A 24,196-nucleotide genomic window follows, 5' to 3' on the forward strand; every position below is an offset into this window, starting at 1 on the left:
TTAAAACCCTATGTAGCGATTGGTATTCATGCGAGCTTAGAATTCTATGTCGTGATACGTTTTTGCGGTTGTAAAATCAAACATTGATTTTCGTACTTAAACGTGTTTTAAAAATTAGACATTGTGATTTGTATTTGCGCGGTTTGAAAATTATGCATCGTGATTCGTGTTTACGTGCTCTAAAAATTACGCATCATGATTTGTATTTCTGCATACTTTAAAATTCTATATAGAGTTTCATATTCACGTGATTTAAAAGCCTCATATCGGGATTCATATTGTCTCAATTTAAAAATAAGGCATGTGATTAATATTTATATATTCATACAATTTTAAAATTAATCATCAGGATTTATAATCACATGGTTTACAAGTTTAAAGATCTCACTCTTTTTGTCAAATTTTTGTGTATATATATATATATATATATATATATACACAAAATGTGGTCAATTCACTAACTTATTATGGATTATAATGGAATGTATGTACTCTGTAAAAACTGTTGTGTAATACATATCCATGGTATTGAAAAATTGTGCGTAATTTTAAGACAATACCGAATCAAGCATTCCTTACACACTTTAAAGGATGTATTTAAATTCAATAAATGAAAAAGCATACACCAACATCATCAGATGCATTGAATTATATTCACTACCAAAAACACCAATGTTGGTGCATTTTTGATATCGCCGGTAGTTTGTTTACAACGAGTTAAGAGCTGGCGAAAGATTTTCTTTTCTTCTATGCTGCTATACTATATTGACTGAAACAAAAGTTTGCAGTTAAAATATGTATGTTTTTAGTTCTGTAATGAGGATAATTATTTTTAATAGCTGTGATCTGGTGAACTACGATAAATAATTTTAGAATATCTAATTTGTACCACTTTTTTTAGCTTAGTTTGAATTTGTATTAATATTTTCTCTGTGCTCTATATTTGATTAATAGACTAATTTTATTTTTAAAAATATTGCATCGTATCATATAAATTTTAGTGTAATAAACATTTACACACCAAGTAAAGTAAAAGAATATTCTAGGTGCAATCTTTAGTGTAGAACAGAGGTGTCAAACTCACGGCCCGCGAGCCGCATATGGCCCGAGATGGACATTTTTGCGGCCCAGTCAATATATCCAACGCAAAGTAAAAATAAAATAGAAATGTGAATTTGAAAGGAAACTAGTATATAAAATTATAATATACTTTATTTATAAACTGTACGGATCATTTTAAATTGTACGCGCGAAAATGTAAAATTCTAATTGGCTTGCGGCACCTGCCATTCCAGGGATACTGCATCTTATCAAAAATACGCAGAAAAAATTTCAAATCATAGAACAGAATTTGAAACAAGATTTAAAGATTTTAATTCTTTGGAAGACAAATTTTGTTTGTTTTCTTCGATTTTCTCAATAAATATAGACTCAGTACCCAGTAATATGCAAATGGAAGTCATTGAGATTCAGTGCGACTCAAATTTGAAGACAAAATTCATTGAAGTGGGTGTGCCTGAATTTTACAAATATTTTCCGGCAAGGTTTGAAAATACTCGAAAATTCGCATATGAAATTATTTCAATGTTTGGAAGTACTTATCAGTGCGAGCAATTTTTTTCTGTTATGAATGAAAATAAATCTCCTGTCCGAAACCATATTAATAGCTCTCGTTGGGTCAATTTTGAAAGTAGTCTCGGCCAATCAAATTTCTCCCGAAATAGGAAAGATAGTAGCAGAGAAGAGATATCAAACAATAATTTTACTTTGTCTATGCTTATTACGATGCACTATTCATAATTAAAATATTTGTTTCTGTAAACACTGATTTTTTTTTAACTTTTTTTTTAGCCCACCTAAAGTTAAGCATTGTTTATTTGACCCAAGTTTGCTTTTGAGTTTGACACCCCTGGTGTAGAAGAACATTACTTTAGTCTGAAGTTATTGCCACCATTTCAGATACATGAAGGATCTGTTGATATTCAACAAATGTTTTCGAAAAATTTCCTCTCGATGAATACTTCTGTACAAAAATCTTGATTACCATTTTTAGATATTTGTGTTTCTTCATGAATAGTTTGATGATTTTTTTCATCTCATAAATCCTTCATACTAAATGACGCAATGCATACTAAATTTATGATTCTTGCTGTCTCTTAACTTTACTGATGTGCATCATATCATATAAATTTTAGTGTAATAAACATTTACACACGAAGTAATGTAAAAGAATATTCTAGGTGTCTTTGGTGTAGAAGAACATCTCTTTGGTGTAAAGTTGTTGCCATTAATTTCAGATACTCGAAGGATCTGTTGATATTCAACACATGTTTTCAAAACATTTCCTCTCGGTGGATACTTCTGTACAAAAACTTTGATTACCATTTTTAGATATTTGTGTTACTTCATGAATAGTTTGATGATTTTTTTTATCTCATAAGTCCTTCATACTAAATGATGCAATGATTTTTAAAGATAAAAAAGAGATTTTTATTATCTATAACATCACTAGGTAGATCAATTCCTCTCACAAGGTCAGCGCTATTTATGTTGAAGAAAAATTTGATATGCGCGTAGTTTCGAGCAGATTGCTTCAATTTTCTAAGTATGACGTGTTCATAGATAACAAAAGAAAAGTGAAATTTTTTTGAATTAATCAATTGAGTTAGTCATAAAATCAAAGTATTTAAAGATTCATCGCAGAGAGCAAGACTTATATTTTTAGGATACGTAAAAAGGTAATTTATACATGAAATGTTTGTAACTTTCTTTGGATTAAAAATTAAAAACAAAAAACAAATAACGCTGTCTTACAGCATTATTTATTATACTATTTTTATATATACTCGTGTTTCACTTCCTTTTTTCTTTAAAAAAATTAATTTATATTTTGTGGTAATTAATAGATTTAGTCATAAAATCAAAATATTCATAGAACAAGATAGATATTTTTAGAACTAGTAAAAAGGTAATTTATGGATGAAATGCTTGTAACTTTCTTTTAATTAAAATTCGAAGAAACTAAAACATTTTCTCATTTCTTTTGCAAGTTTTCATATTTACTCTCGTTCTCTCTTCATTTTTATTTTAGTAAAAAGATTTTTTTTGTTGCTAAAATTAGATTTAAAGATAACTAACAGACTTAATTTCATTAACGAATTATTAAAACGTTTAAAGTAGAAGCCTTCACCATAGAAATGTTTAAATCTCGCTTGAAGTAGACATTTTTTTAATTTTTTTTTTTTTTTTAGAATTCATATGCTAAAAAATTATCTATTTCTTTTATTGTAAATTTGATTAAATAAATATTAAGTGAAAATTGTAAACTTAGAAGGTTCCTTCATTGATAAAGTGTCTGCCCTCTCGGTTTCGCGATCCCTAACTAGACCAATATTTTTAAGACTCGTGAAAAAATAATTTAAGTAACAATGTGATTAGAAAAAGGTAGTAAAGTTTCTAACTAGTCCTAACTAGACCTAAAAGGTAGTCCCTAACTAGACCAATATTTTTAAGACTCGTGAAAAAATAATTTGAGTAACAATGTGATTAGAAAAAGGTAGTAAAGTTTCTAACTAGTCCTAACTAGACCTAAAAGGTAGTCCCTAACTAGACCAATATTTTTAAGACTCGTGAAAAAATAATTTAAGTAACAATGTGATAACAAAAAGGTAGTAAAGTTTACCCTTTATTTCAAAGCAATGCGTTCCATGCGATTTGGCTGAAATAAGTTTTCTTTTAACATTGATTATTCCATGAATGAGTAAAATTGTATCATGAAAGAAGCATCTATTGAAGTGATTTAGAATTATAACGATGCATTATTTCATAGAACAATTTTACATGTTGTAAGGAATAATGAGACTTCTCCCTTAGTTAAAGAAATACGAAGTGGAAGATGAAAGGAAGTAGAATAAAACATAATATATAACATCTATACTGATTTAATATCCAAACCTTGAAGTCACGTGATATGAGAGTTTTTCACTTCCTGGTGGAGAAAAGAAAATATCAGAAATCATTTTTTCCAACTTTGATCCTTTTATCCTTGATCTTTAAATTTGGATAAGGGTGTAACTTCAGTTTCTCTATGTTTTTGAAAATCAGGCATGGATATAGGTTTGATGAGTATGTCTGCAGTCAGGACTGTATGAGTATGTCGTTGGACAATATTCCAGCTTTATAGTCCCATTCTGTTAAAGGTTTCTTACACTTTGATATCGATGTGTTTGGTGCGACTTGTGTATTCAATCATCTTTATCGATTATATGTCGATTGGTTGTATTCAAACAGAGTGCAACTCTTGGGGTAATTCCAATTCTTTAAGAAGTTTTATAATCTATAAAGTTTCTTTAGTGGCTTGAGCTTCTGAGATATATTCAGCTTCAGCTGATGATAGTGTCTGCTTCTTAGTATACCGCTGCATAGGTGCGTTGCCAAATAGAAATAAAATTCCTGTGCTTGATTTTCGATCTAGTCTCCAATCAATATCTGCATCTATTGTTAGTGTAGGGGGAAAACCGATATCTAGACACAGTCCGAAATTTTTTGTTGTATTTAAGTATCTCACTGTTCTTTTAACTTGTTCCCAGTCCATCTTTCCTGGATTTTTGTTCCAACGACTCAATAGGTTTTCATCTGGTTGACTAATAACTGCAATCTAAAGTAATTATCCTATTTCTTGTCTGTATTTAGAGTTGTTAGGTCGAAGATTTTTTTCTCCACCTGTCTTTATGTAGCCTAGTTCAATGGGAGTATTACAAGGTTTTACTTCTAGAAGATTGATTTTCCTTACTAGTTCGTTAATTTTTAATTCCTGATTGACCGCATTAAGTTCACCCTCTGTTTCTCTTATGTTGATGCCAATGTAGTAATTTGGCTCTCCTAAATTTTTCTTTTCATGCTCTTCTTTTAGTTTTTCTACTATTTCATTTATTTTGTCTTCACTTCCAGTAATCAGTATATCATCCACATAGACTATTATATAAGTTGATTAATTTCCATTCTTGTGTTTGAAGAGATTGTTTTGTATCACTTTGAGTGAAACCTAGATATTTCAAAGAATTGATTATTTTTGTATTCCATGCTCCAGCCGCTTGCTTGAGATCGTAAATAGCTTTGTTAAGTTTGCATACTTTCATTTCTTGCCCTGGAGTTACGTAATCTTCTGGTTGTCTCATATAAGCATCTTCTTCGAGTTTTTCGTACAGAAATGTGGTTTTTTCGTCAAAATGGTTTACTGTTAATTTTTCAGGTCCAGCTATGGCTAAGAAAGTTCTAATAACGGTGTAAGATACTACTGGCGAATGAATGAATGTCATAAAAATCCTCTCCAAATTTTTGTGAAAATCCCTTCATTACAAAGTGGGCTTTATATGATTCAATTTCTTCTTTGTTATTGTATTTTCTTTTAAATTTCTATCGACTTCCTTATTCATTAATCTTCTGGCGGATCAGCAAGTGTCCAGGTTTGATCTGTCTTAGAGATTTAATGTCCTCTTCTGTAGCTTTTAACTATTTCTGTTTTTCTTTTATATTTTCTAGATTTAATAGATCTTGCCAGTTTGAGGGATTGTTTGTTTCTTGTATGATGTACTAGATCTGTGTAGAGGTACTCCCTTGTTAGTTCTGTCGGATCTGCAAAACTGCTAGTGCAACTTGACGAGGCGTTAACCTCTTCTGACTGATTTCTATTTCAATGGTGTTTTTTTCATTTTCAAAGTGTGTTCTCTCAATGGATTCTTGATCATGAGTTTTAAGAAATATTTTCTCTTCATTCCTTTTAGAGTAAAAGAACGAATGAATTTAGCTGTATGGGAATGAATGATTTTAACTCCATGAATTTAACTGTAACACGTTTTCCATTTATGATGTATTCTATAATCTTTCGAGCTGTTCAACGAACACCTACTTTTGCTTTGTGCATTTGGTTTTGTCAATGTAGGTATAAGCTTTACAGCCAAGTACTTTTATATGAGATAAATCTGGCTTTTTGTTTAACGATAATTGATAATGTGTAAGTTTAGTTCCTTTAGTTTCTAGTCTGTTTTGCAGATACTTAGCTGTGCGCAATGCCCAGAAATGATACGGAAAGTTTGCCTAAACTAGTAGAGCTCTAACAATTTCAATTAACGATCTAATTCTGTCTTTCATCAACGCCATTTTGACTCGGCGAACAAGATACTGTTAGTTGATGGTTGATCCCCATTTCTCTTAAATAGTTCTCTGTTTCTTGGTTGAAATATTCTCCACCATTATCAGTTCGTAAGTTTTCGGGTATTTTGCCAAATTTATTTCCCATCATAGCTATATGTTTAATTTAAATTAGTGCTTCCGATTTTTTCGACAAAAGGCAAATAAATTAATATCTACTGTAATCATGAGTTAAAGTTTAAAAAAATATGATTTTTCTCCCATCGTCTGAATTTTCTTTGGGACTCAGATATCACTGTGTATAGTTTCGAAACACTTGGTTGCTCTGTTTAGAGTTGATTTAGGATACGAATTGTCTGTGAGTTTACTTTTTATGCAATTTTCACATAAACTATAGTGTTTGCATCGACTAAAGCCAATTTTGGTAGCTATATCATTTAATTTTTCTATCGAGTTATAATTCTTGTATATTAGTCTTCTGTGCTAATTTCTGTGCAATTTCTGCTATCGCAAATGTTGATTAATTTCTAATGTTGATTTAATTTCTCTTCATAACAAATTATTTAGTTTAATTGCATCTAAATAAACTTCCTGATCATGAATTATCATGCATTTGCTTTCGCTAAATATTACAGTGCATCCGTTTTCTGTTGATTTGGCTGGCCTAACAGAAGATTAGTTTCGATGTGTGGTACTCAGAGAGCATTTTTTATAGTTAATTTATTCATTTTGATGTCTATTTCTCTCGTGTCGTACGACATCAGAGTTTTCCCCATTTGCTGTTGTTACTTCATTTTTGTTTGTGTCTGTTATTTTAATAAACGATACCTGATTATTAGAAATATGTGATGAACCAGAGTCGATGATCATTTTCTTTATCTGATTTCGAAGTTAAGTTGCTCATTTTATTTTCTACTCCATCGCCATTTTGTTTATTAATCTTATGGTTGTTCTCCAGTATCCAATATTTTTACATAAAGAGGTCGAGTTTCTCTTATTTTGGTGTTCTTTTGGTTTTTAGTAATTTAGGATTTTTTTTTTTTCAAATGCCAACATTCACCATTATTGTGATTTCGAAATTTGCAATGTGTGCAATATTTACTGCTTCCTATAATTATTATTATTACATGTTCTGTTGATTTGAAATGTTTTGTTTGGATTTTCTGATGCATAGTTATTTTCTATTCTTCTATTATACTCGTCAACTAGCTTACTTCTTATAAATTCGAAATTTAATTCTGTTTCAGACCTAGCTTCTAATGCTGTTATGAGTGTGTCGTATCTTTGAAGTACTGAACACAGTAAAATCGCTGATAAATGAGAATCGCTAATTTCTTTATTCTATTGCTTTAAGTTTGTTTGCTACCTCTCAAATTTTAGTTTTATGAATTATCATGTTTCCCCTTTCCTCTAACTTTGTATTGTGAAGTTTTCTTAATAAAAGTAATTTGCCAGATAAGTTGCTTCTTTCGTGTATTATCTTTAATGCATCCCATGTTTCTTTAGCAGTTTCTTTTTAACGGATGTGAGGTATTTGATTATCGTCACTACGTAAGTTCATAAGTGTGCGAGCTTTTTTTCTCTTTTTTACTTCAGTCTGCTGTAATGGGATTAGAGGGTGTATCTGTTATAATTTCATACCATTAGTTTTTAATGAGTAGCGTTAACATATTCACACTCCAATTACTATTATTGTGATGATTTAGTTTTTCTATCAATTGAGAGTGACTTGATGAAGCCATTTTTAATTTCATATGGTGATAATTGTTTATATTTAGAATTTCTGACAATATTTTATCTTATATACTCATTCACTAATTAAGAAAATGTAAACACTTTATTTGTTACTCCATAATTTAATTTTATGTATCTATTCCTGTTTTTATATTTCTTAGCAAACATATAGAGTTATAGTCTTATGTATGGCTATTTTATAAGTGTGCTATAATCAGTTTTTACTAATATGTAATATATAGTACGTTCAACATTAATGTATGTATGCCTATTTTATCATTTTTATTTAAGTTCAATATAGCTTTAAAACAGCTTATATTTCCTAAATAATATATTTATAATTTTTGCGCACTATATTTATTTTATAACCTCAGTCTCATGATCTTGATAAGAAAAAGGTAGTAAAGCTTACCTTTTATTTCAAGGCGATGAGGTTTAATAAATTCTTTTTAATATTGATTAATCCATGAAGGAGTAAAAGTGCATCATGAAAAAATCATCTTTTCAAGTGATGTAGAAATTTAATGATGTATTATTTAATATTGTAAGAATGAGGAGACTTCTCCCTTAGTTGAAGAAGTGAAAATGGAGGCTAAAAAAGAAGACATCTATAATGACCTTGAAAGTCACATGATCTGAGCTACTTCCTGGTTGAGAAAAGAAAACATCAGAGATCATTTTGTCCTATACAATATTTATAATATTTTTTCAAAAAGAAACATTTATTAGTAATAGGAGTTACATTAATTAAAGAAAGGAAATTTTTTTATATAATTACGCAAATTCTTACGTTTATTTTGATACAAAGGTAACTTTTTTATTTTGCGATGGCACATAGCAGACAATAATACTAATATTTTTATGATTTGTTAAGTTCATGCATTAAATGTTTTTTTGTTATCTAAGGAAAAATGCTATAGTCTTAGTTCACAATCGTTTATCAAATTTTTCTCTCATACGTTTATATTTTGATAAAAAAGTTGTTTTTTATTTCTGCGAAAATTAGAGATAACTAATCAACTTAGATTCATTACGAATATTTGTTTCATTACGAATATTCATTACGAATTTATCGCAAATTCTTACTTTTATTTTGATACAAAGGTAAATTTTTTATTTTGTGATGGCACATAGCAGACAATAATACTAATATTTTTATGATTTGTTAAGTTCATGCATTAAATGTTTTTTTGTTATCTAAGGAAAAATGCTATAGTCTTAGTTCACAATCGTTTATCAAATTTTTCTCTCGTACGTCTATATTTTGATAAAAAAGTTGTTTTTATTTCTGCGAAAATTAGAGATAACTAATCAACTTAGATTCATTACGAATATTTGTTGAAATCGTGAAATAATTGCATTATTTTTATATAATATCGCTTCACGATCGATATGCAATTTTAAGTTCTTCCTCATCATGAGATGAGGTAAATAAACCGTAAATAGTTTTTAATTTGAATTGTAATTTTTTTTTTTCAAAATTCATAACTATGTTAGTATATCTTAAATTATTCAAAACATTTGCTCCATTTGAAAATTTGCTCTTAAATTGATCTTTTCATTTGATGAACTTTTGGCAATGAGGGTAAAATAATAGTTATGCATTTCATTATATTAAAATACAATTTTAATATAAATCATTAACACGTTTATTTCAATTATAAATTTCATATTTGAACAATGAAATTACAGTCCGTGGCCAAATTATTGGACGCTGTGTAAGATTCTATGTAAAATCTTAATTATCAGGTGATACTATACAGCTTTATTGTTTTTACACAGCTGAAACCATTTTGCACTTGTTTACGTTCGTGTATTAATTGGTTAAATTAGACGATTTATAATATAAATTCGATGATTGGATAAATTAGACGATATATTATATAAATATAGAATATTTGTTATATCAGTTATTAGTATATTGTAGTAATTAGAGCAAATTGTTAGACCCAATATAGGGTTTTAATAATTACATGATTTGCACGAGTTTATATGCAATACTTTTATATTTAAACATACATGTAATAGCTTTTTATTCCAGAGATTTTTTATATACTTCCTATTTGTATTTGTTTTTAACGTATTGCATTACAATGTTAACCAATTGATACACGAATGTAAACAAGTGCAAAATGGTTTCAGCTGTGTAAAAACAATAAAGCTGTATAGTATCACCTGATAATTAAGATTTTACATAGAATCTTGCAGCGCGTCTAATAATTTGACCAGGGACTTTATTTCGAAAGTGTATCTAAGGAAAATAAAATGATTCTATTTTCCTATTAATTTTTAAATTACAAATTCAAGAAATAAGCCTTTTTTTCGTAAAACACAAGGAACTCTTAATTATAATATTATTGCAAGATTCTTCTACACAGTTGAAATTCCGGTTCAAATTGCCGTAAAAAGAACCCTGAGTGCAGCATCCTTAAAATCCATTTTACTGTGAATTCCATTTTTACCGTAATTTTCACAGTAATATTTATTTAATTACAATGAGTTAGCGATTTTACAGTAAAAATTACGGTATATCAGATTTTTCTTTCCGTAAAGTTGTACGGTAAAGAATACTGTCACTGTATCAGTAAATTAAAAAAAGTATCAATCCTTTTTAGCGTAATTTGATCCAAGATTTTTTACAGTGTACCGTTGCAATATAAAATATGACGTGCATTGATGATACAGATTGCATAAAAAAAGAATACATGCAAAATATATTATACTATCTTCTCTTTTCTAACTGAACCATTGTATAGTGATCATATTCATCAAGAAATAATATTCGGGGTAAGGTTAAATTTGGCGCCATATTAAAGCTACCTGCTTAAAAATTTGAACAATGTATAAATGTATCTATTGTTAAAATATTTCCTTTAATGATATAAATAATAACTAAATCAATCTTCTATGGTATAATAGTTAATTAAAGATATTATTTATCTATTAATTATAGGCTTTTATTAGTTGACTTCATGAGGAAAAAAGTATCCTTGGAATTCAAAAGAACACAATTCTTTTATAATTCTTTGGATTCTCAAGAAAACCAATGGCTGGACCACATCAGGTATGTTTTATTTAGTCTTGTACATAAGCTTATAAAAATGTTCTCAAAAGCAAGAAATTCTTTTCTACTGTTTTAAAACTTTTTTTCAGATGAAACTCAGATTAAAGAAAGTGAAATTAATAAATTATTGGATATGACCTTCGTTAAAAAAAAGAAAATGAATTATGATACTCAGAGTTTCTTCTTTTTACACAATAAACAACATAAAATGATATTGCTATGCTAAAAGTTCTCTAATGTGGCGAAGTGGGTTGAACCCGAAAACACCAGCTTTTTTTAGTGAGCCTATTAGATAAAGCAAACTTTTTCACACAGTGATATTTACAGTACTATATTTATAACTTATAAATCAGCATATGTGTTAAAATTTAGCTTCAAATGTAGTTTAACTTAGCTTTCATCAAGCTATTTTTAGGTTAATATCAAGCTAAATAAACTTAGTATATAAATTGAAATGTAACATTTCTATCTCAATGACGAACATTCAGGTGCTAAAATACAATGTTATATATAGATGTACAATGTATATATACAATAATATGTATATATATATATATATATATAACACAATGCATATATATAATACAATGTATATATAAATACAATATATATATGTAATACAAAAATTATAAATACTTTTGTATTAATAAAAACATTAAAACTCTTTTCATAAAATGTCTTTGGTAAAGAATAGGTGTAGAGATATTCTATTTTGTTACTTCATGGCTGAAAACATACCAATGAATTTTTTATTTATTTATTATTTTTTCTGTAAATAAATAATTGATCAATTTATGATTCATAATCAATTAATTATTCATAAAATTAATTAATAGATTATTATGTAATAAAAATTAATTTCTGGCAATTTTTTAAATAAAATATTTTAAAAAAATAAGAATTGTTTAAGTTTACTTAATATGTAACACATAAAAAGTGATACATAACTAAGTTGTGTTATTTAAAATATGTCAATTGAAATTATTAAAAATGTGAGTGATTTTGTTTCCATTANCTTATAAATCAGCATATGAGTTAAAATTTAGCTTCAAATGTAGTTTAACTTAGCTTTCATCTCTAATTTAGAAAAGGTTTTTAGCAATTTTTGCAATAACAGGACCCTATTTGCAAAAATTCACAAAAGCAGGACCCTGGTTGAAAGAATGTGACTTAACGCTTATTTTATATTCACAAATTATGAGTAGTTTTTTCACAGTTTTACAAAAACAAGACCTTTCACAAAATGTCTGGACAGACCCGTTCCAGAATGTTCTAATGTTGAAGATAAAGCAAAAGTTGACCTTCATATTTTTAATGTAAAAATTAATTCTATACTTTTCCATAACTTAACCCAAAATATTGCATGTCGAGGTTGGGTTCCATTAAAAATTAATACTCAGAATGGTGTAAGAGACTGAAAACCACGAAAAAAAGAAGAAAAGTAGACGAATCGTAAAATAGACAAAGCAAAGAGAACTAGTAAAAATTAGAGTTGGACAAAAACAAATCATCAAAGTGATTCAAATCAATAGAATCAGTTCACTTTGTGGATTCGAATCAGTTAATGATTCCCATCAGGGAGTGGTTCGATAATGAAATGATTCATCTATTATAAAATTGACCTTAAAATATTTTTTTGCATTTTTTCGGCAGTATTTATATGCCTCAATATCATTTTATTGTCTTCTAAAAAATCATAATTATTATAATTATTCCTCGTATTTGCGTTTCTGTTGAAGGGATGATTCAAAATTATCTTTTTATTTTTAATACGAATCTAGTGCAAAAAGAAAAAAAATTAAGATGAGACCTTGTTTGTTGCGTTCACCAAACCCCGGAATTGCTTTTGTAATTCCTTTCGAATGGCTTCTCATTACTAACATGTTTTAGTCAAAATTTTAAAGAATAGCAGTACATTTTTTTGTGCATCCTGTGAAATCTTTGATTCTAATACTTTTCGGTCTGCCGTAAAAAAACTTGCTGCTTTACTATCTTTATAAGAACATTATTTTCTTATTACCGCAATTAGTTAAGCATCCCTAGCTCCAATAATAGCTTAACAAGCACCGACCCTAGTGGAGACAAAAAATATCCTCTTTGGTAGACGGATCATGGATTAGAATACCCTTGCTATCGAGCTAACCACGGCAGTTTTTCGTGATTAGTCGGATGCGGAACGCAAATGCGGGTTAGTTTCATCAAAGAGTTCTCCACTATGGCTAGTTTGATTCAAGAAACTAGCCATAGTGGACTTCCTTGTCTTCCGGGTTAGATTCAAAATTACTAGGCTTTCGGAATTGAACATTGATAGTAGTAAAAGAACACTACCTATTTATAAAACAATAAACAACCCTAGAACAACATTAAAAAAACAAAATGAATACTAGAAAACATAGGTATTGCTCAATAGCAAAAGCGGCCACAAATATTTTTGAAAAGTAAAATTTTTTTTCTTCTCAGGCGAGGGTGTGGTTTTTCAACCTCTTACTATATAATTATTTTCACTCTTTTCTCTAAAAAACAAAACAACTGATGTTCCTCTTTTTTCAACCTACCAACTCTCAACAATATTAAATATTGAGAAGGGGTTGATCGGCAGACAATAGGTTCTGCATTAATTTAGATGACAGTAGAGATTTTAATGTTTTTTCCTGTTTCAATTGATTCGCTTTTCTTTTTTATGAAAGTGGGGGTTGTTCTAAAAAAATTGGGGTTATTTGTACTTTTTGTCTTTAATTTAGTTTTACTGTATGCTTTTTTTTGTTCTTACGCTATACTTTTTCCTTTTATTCTTCTAATGTCACTTTTTATATTCAAAAATATTTATTTTTCTACTCTTATCATATCTGTAATATATTTGTGACTAAGCAATTCATGATAATTTTTCTTTATCAAAAATGGGATGTGAGAAAAATTGCAGTGAAACACTCCGTCTACTCTAAAATAAAATTGTGAAAGGGCCGAATTTGAATCAGATCACTGATTCGAATCATATGATTTTGATTAGTGATTTAAGTCAAGGGATAAAAATAACTCATTCGAATCTAACGATTCAGATTAGTTATTCAAATAAAATTATTTGGGTAAATGATTCGAATCAGATGATTTAGATCAATGATTCGGATCATAGATTCGAGTCATACGATTCGATCACTATTCGAATCAAGTAATTTGACATCACTGATTCAAATCACTATTTAAATCAAGTGATTCAGATCACTAATTTGAATCATACGAATCGGAACAATGGTTCGAGTCAAGTGATTCAGATCAGTAATTCGAATCATGTGATTTAGATCAATATTCGAATCAAGTGATTCAGATTAGTGATTTGATTAATACAAATTGTAACCCTATTCGAATCAAGTGATTCAGAGCATTGATTCAAATTTTGTGATTTGGATCAATAATCGAATCTAATTATTCAGATCATGCGATTTGGATCAATAATTGAATCAAGTGATCCAGATTCAAATTTTGTAATTCAGATCATTGATTCTTAAGAAGTGATTCAGATCACTGATTCATGCGATTCTGATGACTATTCGAATCAAGTGATTCAGATCAGGGATTTGAATCAAGCGATTCTAATCACTAATCGAATCAAGAGATTTCAAATCAGTGATACAAATCATGCAATTCAGAGATCATTTATTCTTATGAAGTGATTTGGGCAACCGATTCGAACAATGTAACTCGGATCAACATTCGGAGAAGGGGAATCAGATCAGTGATTCGAATCATATGATTCAGATCACTATTCGGATTAAGTGATTCAAAGCAAGTGATTCGAATAACGGATTCTTCTGAAGAGATTCGGATCACTGATTCAAACAATGCAACTAGGATCAAGTAATCAAATCAACTCGGATCAATGATTCGATTCAAGTGATTCAAGTCACTGATTTAAATTATGTGATTTGAAACCCTGATACTTATGAAGTAATTCGTATCACTGATTTGAATCATGCGATTCGGATCACTATTCAAATCAAGTGATTTAGATAAGGAATTCAAATCAAGCGATTCAAATCACTACTCGTATCAAGAGATTTCAGATCAGTGATACAAAGCATACGATTCGGATCATTGATTCATTGATCATTTTTCTTATGAATTGATTCGGATCACTGATTCGAACCATGTAGCTTGGATCAGTATTAGAATCAAGTGATTCATATCAGTGATTTGAATCATGTACTTTGGATCACTATTTGAATCAAGTGATTTAGATCAGTGTTTTGAATCACGCATTTTGGATCACTATTCGAATCTATTATTACAGATCAGTGATTCGAATCATGCGATTCGGATTAATGATTCGAATCAAGTGATTCATACTTGATATTTAATACTTGATTACTTAATTTAATACTTGATATTTCTTTATTAAAAAGAATTTCTTCCACTTTGGTGGAATTATTGCTGGAAGAATTAGAAACCTATTGGCTATATTGATTTAATGAGAACTACATTTGTTTATTTCTTTTTTCCTTTTATACGCATAAAAAATTCCGCACATGTTATTGAAAATAAGTTTTGCAAATATATGGCGAGAAAAACTACAATGGGATTTTATTTACTTTTTGTACCGTATTTATTCTTCATATCGTATTTATTCTTTGTATCTTATTATTTTAGATCTCTGTATGCGATATCTCTGTTGTATATATCTCTGCTGTATCCCTATTTTATATTATTAATTAAAATTTGGCTTTTGTGAGACAAAAGACATTTATTTCTTTATATAGTTTTACGTTATCAAATTTCCGTTTTATTCATTTTAATTCCATTTAAATCAACCGCATTCCCCTCTAATATAGAAGGCGCCTTTCAAACTTTATCCCCGTCACTTGTCCCCACTTGGAATTTTCACCCCCATAGGTAGTGTTGGGGTTATATAGATATGGTCCATTGATAAGTCAAAAGGGTAAATGTGTAATGTTATGAATAGATTTTTGAAGCGCAGGCCCCTGACTTAAAACTGCTGTCTATCGCCAAACATTTGGCGAAATTCAAATTATAGTACTCTTAAAAATTGTACTATCACATGTAGTCAATATTGCATAACTTAGATAAAGCGGAGGAAATAACTTTCAATAATTCGAAGTTCAAAAAAAAAAAAAAAAAAAAAAAAGAAATTCTAGAACATCATTATTATCTATAGCTCTTAGGTAAAGAGAACAGTTGCAGAGCAAGGATTTCCACCGTAAATGAACATTATCAAGATAATTCTCACATCCTTCAGGTTCTAAATAAGATAGTTTTGAAATAAAAAATAGTATTTTTTTTTTTTTATTCTTAGAGCTAAATTTTTGCCTTCCTTGTATTAATATTTTGCACTAAAAGTAGCACAAATTATACTTTCTTTAGGTGATCATTTGCCCTTTTTAAAAGTAGTATGGTTCAAAAAAGTTTTTCTTTTATTTTTCTTTCTTTTCTATTTACGGACAGCGAAGCCTGATATTTTCTCACTTGAAATAAAGACAGTTATTTTCAGAAAAAAAAAAGAAAAAAAAACTGCAACCCTCATTCCGAAATAAATAAATATTAAAAATAATTTACTGTACAAAATGAGAAAAAAAGTGAATTAATATTAAAAATGCTGAGGAATATATTATAATTTTATCAAATAATTAAATGAGCACTATCAATGTAAGAAACTGTATCTCTGTATATAAAAATATCGAAAGCGTTTAGTAGTTCGAAAATTAACGACTGTTAAACGTGTAGTAAAAAATACAATACGGTCCTTTCTACGGGTCCCATAAATACAATTACAAAGTAGTAGAAATTTAACTCGCTGTGTTCGAAAGTTTTTACCATCGCTTTTTTACTCTTTTTTTTTTCTTTCTTTTTTTGAATAATGCCTATTTATTTACCCATTGTTTCTCTCACTCGAGACCTTCATTTTATAACCTCGCACTTGAATTGATATCAGATATTACAAAAAAAAGTGCAAATTGTTTTTAAAAAAAATAGCTGATGAATATTGTATATAATGAATATGTATATAAATGTAGCTGATGAATATGTATATATATAGCTGATGAATATGTATATAAATATTGGCATTTATATGGAAATTTTTAAAAAAGTAAAACTGTTTCTAATTTGTTATATGACTGAAGGTTATCTGTATAAATTTTTAACAAGTAAAATTTCTTTTTATTGGGTAGCACATTCCTAAATTTAAATTTTTTTAAAGATTATTTTTAAAACCTTTGTACATTTCGTTACTATTAATATATATTCAAAATTTGCTTACATAAAATGTAAAAGAGTGATGAATATTTTATAAAAAAAAATGATTTTTTTAAATCAGTTTTTAAGGAAAAAAAACTACATTGATTGCGAAAAATTACAGGAATTGGTGAGTGAAGCAATAGTTTAATGAGCCTCTTAGTAATTAAAAAATGTTTCTATTTCATTTGAATTTTCTTAAAAACTGTAGTTATGCTGATTTTTTTTTAAATAATGTAATACAAATTGCATCTAGTTTTTATACTTTAACTAAAAATTATGCTAAGATAAAACTCCAGATAAAGATAATCTTTTCAAAAGATAAAGATAATCTCAAAGATTATCTTTTCAAAAATAAAGTTTTATCAAATATGTATGTAGAAAAGTGTACGGTATTGAAAACAACGGATATCAAAAAATGTTTTAACTTTTTAATAAATGTTTGTTAAGTTTTTCTAAAGGGTGTTAAAAAAAATTTTGTCTTGCAAGTGTCCAATTTTTTCATTGGCATTTTAATTTGTTCGAAATTTATCACCATTTCATTTGCTTTTCCCGCAATTTTTTATTTATTATTATTTTGCTTTAAATAATGCCTCTTTATCCATCTTTTTTCTCCAATACAAGTATTACTATGATATAAAATGCATAAAAAAATTAAATAATCACTCACAAATTAATGTAAATATCAACATTTATGTATGCGTATTTATTTCTTGTGTTCCAAATTTCCATTCATTATCCAAAATTATTTTTTTTAAATATTGTACATGTTGTGGGCTGTGAATGGTGAATGTAATGCAAATAACTTCGCAGTTTTTTTAAATCTATAAAACTTAAAAAAATTATTTACACTTATCTATTTATGCTAGATAAGTTACTATCTACATTGATCGATAAAAAAAAAAATTTTTTTATCTAATCTATTAATTATAAATAAAGAAGAAGTCATCCACCATGTAAAAAGTATTTTTGTTGATTTAAAGTTATTAATTATGTCATTTATTTGTGAATTGTTTTAATTTTATTCTGAATGATTAATTTTAATTAAAATATGCATTTTAAAAAAAATGTTATTTTGAACATAAACTAAACGATTGTAATGTGATTTTCATTTTGAAAAAAATAATAATAATAAATGATATTTTGTGCATGTTTCTCTAAAAACTAAAACTTGCCATTAAGATTTCTTTTTCCTACTGTTTTCTGAAAGATTGCTTTTCTCTCTGGCGCCATCTGTTAGTAAAGTTAATCTTAAAATATTTCGCTGGATGTATATTCTGTAGTGGCGCCATCTGTTGAATAGAAATTCAAAGTTTTATTTCTGTAAAAAAATCTTTATATTAGACGATAAAATTAACAAAAGATAGACAACTTCAATTTTTTGTATGATTCTTTTAAGTTATTTAAATTCACCTTGATATGTCATTCTGCATGTTATGTAAAAAACAATATCGTCAAAATGTCACTTTTTTTGAGGTCTGGTTTGAAAAACTTCATTTAAATTAATCAACATGATTTAAACGATTTTCATGAATCAACATTGTTGAAAAGTTGTTCTTTTTAAATAAGATATTTCATTATTGTTTGATAGATTTATTATTCAATCATTTTTTTTTTTTAAATTTGGTTAACTTTTCCCCTTCTTAAATAACTATTTTTCAAATCTTATAAAATTTTAAAATTTAGTATGTTTTACTTCTTATTATTTTAATACTATATGAAATAGTTTAATCACCTGAATATACAAGAAAGTATGTGTGATTTTATATATATATATATATTTGCATGCAAACAAAATCATGATTCTTGATACATGTATATACAAACATTTTTATCTTCCCAACATAGTATTTTCTTCTCTTTTTTTTGTAGAAGAAATAGTCGAAATAATGGCCGCTATTCTTTATGCATATATATATAGATAATTTTTAGTTTGCTAATGCAGTATTTTTTTTAAAAATATGCTTTTTGTGGGTCGATTGTTAATTTTATAATTTTTTTAATTTTCAGAACGAGGATTTGAGCCGTGCTATAAAACAAATAAGCTATCACCCAGATTATTTGAGAGAATTTTTGGGCACACAAAATTTCCTTATGAGTGATAATGGACCTCTAAGACATGATTACAGGCATTACATAGCAATTATGGTAAGAATATTTTATCAAAATGTACACTGATTTTTTTTATTCCTTGCTTTTATAGTCTATTTAAAAATGTGGTGTTTTGTTTTACCTGTTCATTAATTCAAATAATTAGTATTATAGTATGGGTCGAAATCCAAAATGTAAAATCTGAGGAAAATCTTGAAAGTTTTTTAAAAAAGCAGACATACTTGCGGATTTTAGAATTCGAGATGATAATTATCAATGGCAAAAAAAATAAAATCAGAATACATTATCTTGATAATTAGTTCTTGTAAGAAAAGGAATAGGTTTTTTATCAGAATTAGTTAACTAAAAATACTGTTTAAATTGTTGAAGTCAAATAATTTAAATGAAATTTTATAAAATGATTTACTATGATAAGATTGTTATGAATTCTATTCACAGGTTGCCACTGTCTGAACAAAATTTTCTCAAGTCCTAACTGAGGATAATCTAAATAGTACAATGTCCCGTATTCGGTCGTCCGTTTATCGGAAGAGTCTCTTTTCCGGACACTTTTTAACAATCAAAAAAATAAAATAAAAATTTTCCCCTTGATTTTTTTTATTTAGTTATTTATTTATTTAACATTTCGATTTGTTTTATAAAAAAAGTATGCACGGTTGAGGATCCACCACTTTTTCGCTTCTTTATGATTTTTCCCTGACTTCCGATTTTTGTTCGAATTTAGTCCGATTTCCGCCACAATAATTTTTTTTTTTATAGCCATCGTTGAACAGCCGGCCCAACTTTCGGGTTTGCGACTACTTATGTTCAACTCCGTAGCCTTGTAACTTTGAACCCAATCCTGAAGACAAGGGAACTCCTGGATCAAGTATTAGGAGAAATTTGCCTTTGTGGAGGATTTCTTGATGGCACTAACCCGTATATGCGTTACATGGAAAGGAAAACCGCGGAAACTTCCCACCGTTCGTTTGACAGCGAGGGGAGGGGATTCTAACCCATAATCCGTTCACCACTGAGGATATTTCACGTCAGCACTGTAGTCGGTGCAAGCAGGATGCGGATTCGTATCGACAAGCCATTGCCGGGATTCGAACCCAGTTAAACCCAATTGGAAGGCGAACGCTCTATCCAAATTTCTTTTCCCGCTACAATATAAAAAGAAATTTGGATATCACAGAAATGAAATTGGGCATTTCACTACAACGCGAAAAAAATCGCGTAATTTTTTTTCTCATGTCTTGCATGAAAGGATTATTATCAATTTCAGAATGCACAAAAATTTAACATTTTGAAAAAATTACGGATTTAAGATTAAATCATCACGACTAAAACGGGTCATTAAGTGATTATTCAAAAACGTGAATCGGAATTCGCGGATTATATATTGTATTAAAAATAAAGTTGTAGTTTTAAAAACTATATGAAAATCCCAAACTGTTGAAAATGCGATCGATAAAACGTCGCAATCGTCACAAATCGAAAGCATCAAAAAGTAATTCTACAAATGCGCGATTAGAAATTTTCCATGTATGATGATGCAGTATTAAAAAACTATGAAAATCGGTTGCAATAACTAAAAAAAATACGATCATAAATCCCTGTGGGATTGCAGGTGAATTGTAGTTGAGTACGAAATACGCAATTCGAAGTCTGCCGAACGAAATAATATCGTACATTGAGATTTTAAAAGCCAAGCGAAATTCCATATTAATAACTATACTGAAAAAATTATTCAATGTGGATTCATTGCCGATCGAGTTGATTAAGAAATGATAACTAACTGGAATGCGGATTTCGTGGTATGTTATAAAGGCATATTTAAATATCGAGATTTTAAGAACCATGAGGAAATATGTTACAAAAGCTGCGAAAATAACACAACGAAAATAACAAGCTGCAGCACTTCACCTGTTTTCACCATTAGGGTGTGGAGAGTCATAGGAGAAGGAAGTACGTTAGTTTCTGTCTTGATTTTCCAATAGATTAATAACTTTTAAGTTAGGAACCTATATGGAATTGGAAGCTACATTGAACATAGTTCCGAAAGAAAGCGTCGTGGAAATTTTGAAAAAATATTTGTAACAATTAAATAGGAAAAATATTACGAAAAAGGAAAATATCATAGTGCATTCATATACAACTGAGGAGGGGAGGGTCAAACCATGGAACCGGTCTTCTCCCTAGATGGCGTATTCGAGAGCTGTGATTGCGAATTAAAAATCGCCAAGCTTATTGTACCGTTAACAAATAATAAGAATTTAGTCCAAATGTAGCATGATTCGCTTAGCTCTCAGGACCATCATCATATAAAGTCAATATTAGGAAAAAGAAAAACATGAAAAAATATGCTATCAAAGAAAAGAAAGTTGTTTTGCAATAACTAAAAAAAGGAAAACCTCAAAACAAAATGACCAATAAGAGAAGTGTAAGAAAAACAAAACAGTTTTATCAAAAAAACCTAAATCCTTAATTGATGTTTGTAACCAAAGAAGACGATAAAAACATATCAGGTGTTGATTGTTTGTATTGTAATGAAATATTTTCTAACTAAAACAAAGAGAAAGTTGGATCTAGTATGGAAAGTGTTTTAGCTGGGCTTACGAAAGCTGTAGTGGAGCAGAGGAAAAAGATAATTATTTCACATGCGGATTTTATACGTAACATTCGCAAATTGTCTTATAAAGTAAAATTGCCTAAAACTTTCACTGAAATGTTTCGCTGTATTTCTATAGATATTACATATGCTTTCGAATCTTGGCTACCCAGTCTTACTCCACTCTTTACATTTTTAACAAAACTGTTACTTTAGTCACAATAAATAAATAATTTTTTTTTTTTTGTTGATAAATAAAGAAATAATTATTTTTTTTTTTAAATTTAACGTTAGTCACGAAAGAATAACTCTTTAAACAAAATTTTCTTGTGTCTTACAGAAATTTTGGTTTTTAAGTTTTTCCAAGTCATACGATCATTTGCTACTAAAATAGCGTTCCCTGCATTTGATTTTATTGAATAATTGCTAACTTAAAATATAAGTTAAAATAAGTTTAGATCATCAAAATTATAGACAATTGATTTTTAAGTAATTATATATAATTTATAAAGGCAAAAAATATATTAATTGCTTAAAAATCATCCAAGCTATAACAGAGTAAACCAGAGTGCAAAATAAATAAAAAGTATTAAATGTAACTTAGGTGTACACAAAATAATATGTACTCTTGTATTCATTACATGTCTTGTAATGCATTATATGTATTATAACCTTTCTGTCATTATCTACAAATTTTCTCTGATAGTCTGATTCCACAGATTTAAAAGAGAAATTAAAATATTAGTATAATTCAAATGTTAATTGCAAAAATTTTTAATTTGTAAAATGTATTCAATTTTTTTATGAGAAGAAATCGTTTTATTTTTTACCATTAGTCTGCTTTGAAGAAAAAGTAAGTACATTCCTTTTTTTTTTTAAAAAAAAAAAAGGCAATCTATTTTTTATTTTGGTCACTTTCACTAATAGGCTTAGCAAGTAAGTATTACCAAATACATTTTTTCTTTTAAGTCTGATAATGAAATTTATAACATTGAGTATGTGCTACCACACATATATTTCGTTAATTTTCTTTCTTAGGCCGCTTCTAGACATCAGTGTCGATGCTTGATTAACTACCATAGACATAGATTTGCTGCTGTAGGTGGAAATTTACAATGGCTTCAGGGTCTCCAATTCACTCCAAAGAAGCTGAAAAATTTAAATGAAATAAACAAAATCCTTGCACATTCACCTTGGTTACTAAAAAGGTGCCATATTGAGGTAAAGGGTTCTTCATTATGTTTTTTATTTTTTGATGCAACAAAAGCAACTTATTTTATATATTTTTAAAACTTCAACATGCATACAGCCCATTTCCAAATTATTAGACTCACCATAAGCTTCTGTGTGAAATCCAAATTATCAGGCGATACTATACAGCTTTATTGTTTTTGTGTGACTGAAACTGGTTTGCACTTGTTAGTGTTCGTGTATCATTTGGTTAAATTAGACGATATATAATATAAATTCGACGATTGGATAAATTAGACGATATATTATATAAATATAGAATATTTATTATATCAAGTACTATATGAGTATATTATAATAATTAGACCAAATAATTAGACGCACTGTAGTGTTTCAATAATTTCATGTTTTGCACGTGTTTATATTCAATACTTTTATATTTAAACATACGTGTAATGGGTTTTTATTCAGATCTTTTGAATACTTCCTATTTGTATTTATTTTTAATGTAGTGCATCACAATGTTCAATAATTGATACACGAACGTAAACAAGTGCAAACCGGTTTCAGTCACGTAAAAACAATGAAGCTGTATTGTATCACCTGATAATTAAGCTTTTACATAGAATCTTTTAGCCAAAACTAAAGCAAGCCTCCATATTATTAAACTGCTGACATCACTCATTTATCAAAGAACTTTTAGAAATTTTGCCACCCGGGCTTGCGATGGCAAGCCCTGGAGTGTTCTTTTAACAAACTCAGCTTTTATTCCTGACCACCCGCGATCAGTTGCGATTGCATCTTTTAGACTATTAACGGGGCATGACTGTCTACAGAATCATTTATTTCGCATTAAACTAGTGTATTCACCTTTATGTGTTTTACGTGATAGTGGACGGCCAATAACGGCCGAACATTTGGACGAGTGTGAAGCACTGACAGATTTTCCTCGTATATTTCAATGCTATTGGCAAGCAAGAAGTTTAATGGCCTAACGGCTAATGTAAATAATGACAAATAAAAAAAAATAGAATCTTTTAGTGAACCTAATAATTTAGCCAGGGATTGTATATATATATATATATATATATATATACACATATATATAT

At 28.6% G+C, this 24,196-nt stretch overlaps 1 protein-coding gene across 2 annotated transcripts in view; it reads left to right on the plus strand.

The window, feature by feature from the left end:
* Nucleotides 1–24,196, plus strand: part of LOC107447766 (Sestrin) — a gene marked incomplete in the record, with an annotated part of 53,556 nt that overhangs the window by 21,594 nt on the left and 7,766 nt on the right. The window contains 3 exon segments of one of the 2 annotated variants that reach the window (XM_071188003.1): nt 10,838–10,948; nt 19,202–19,339; nt 22,935–23,117. In XM_071188003.1, the coding sequence (XP_071044104.1) occupies nt 10,931–10,948; nt 19,202–19,339; nt 22,935–23,117 (339 nt within the window). 2 annotated transcript variants of the gene reach the window in all.

This window comes from Parasteatoda tepidariorum, chromosome X2 (genome assembly GCF_043381705.1).
Source record: "Parasteatoda tepidariorum isolate YZ-2023 chromosome X2, CAS_Ptep_4.0, whole genome shotgun sequence".
Classification (NCBI taxonomy): domain Eukaryota; kingdom Metazoa; phylum Arthropoda; class Arachnida; order Araneae; family Theridiidae; genus Parasteatoda; species Parasteatoda tepidariorum.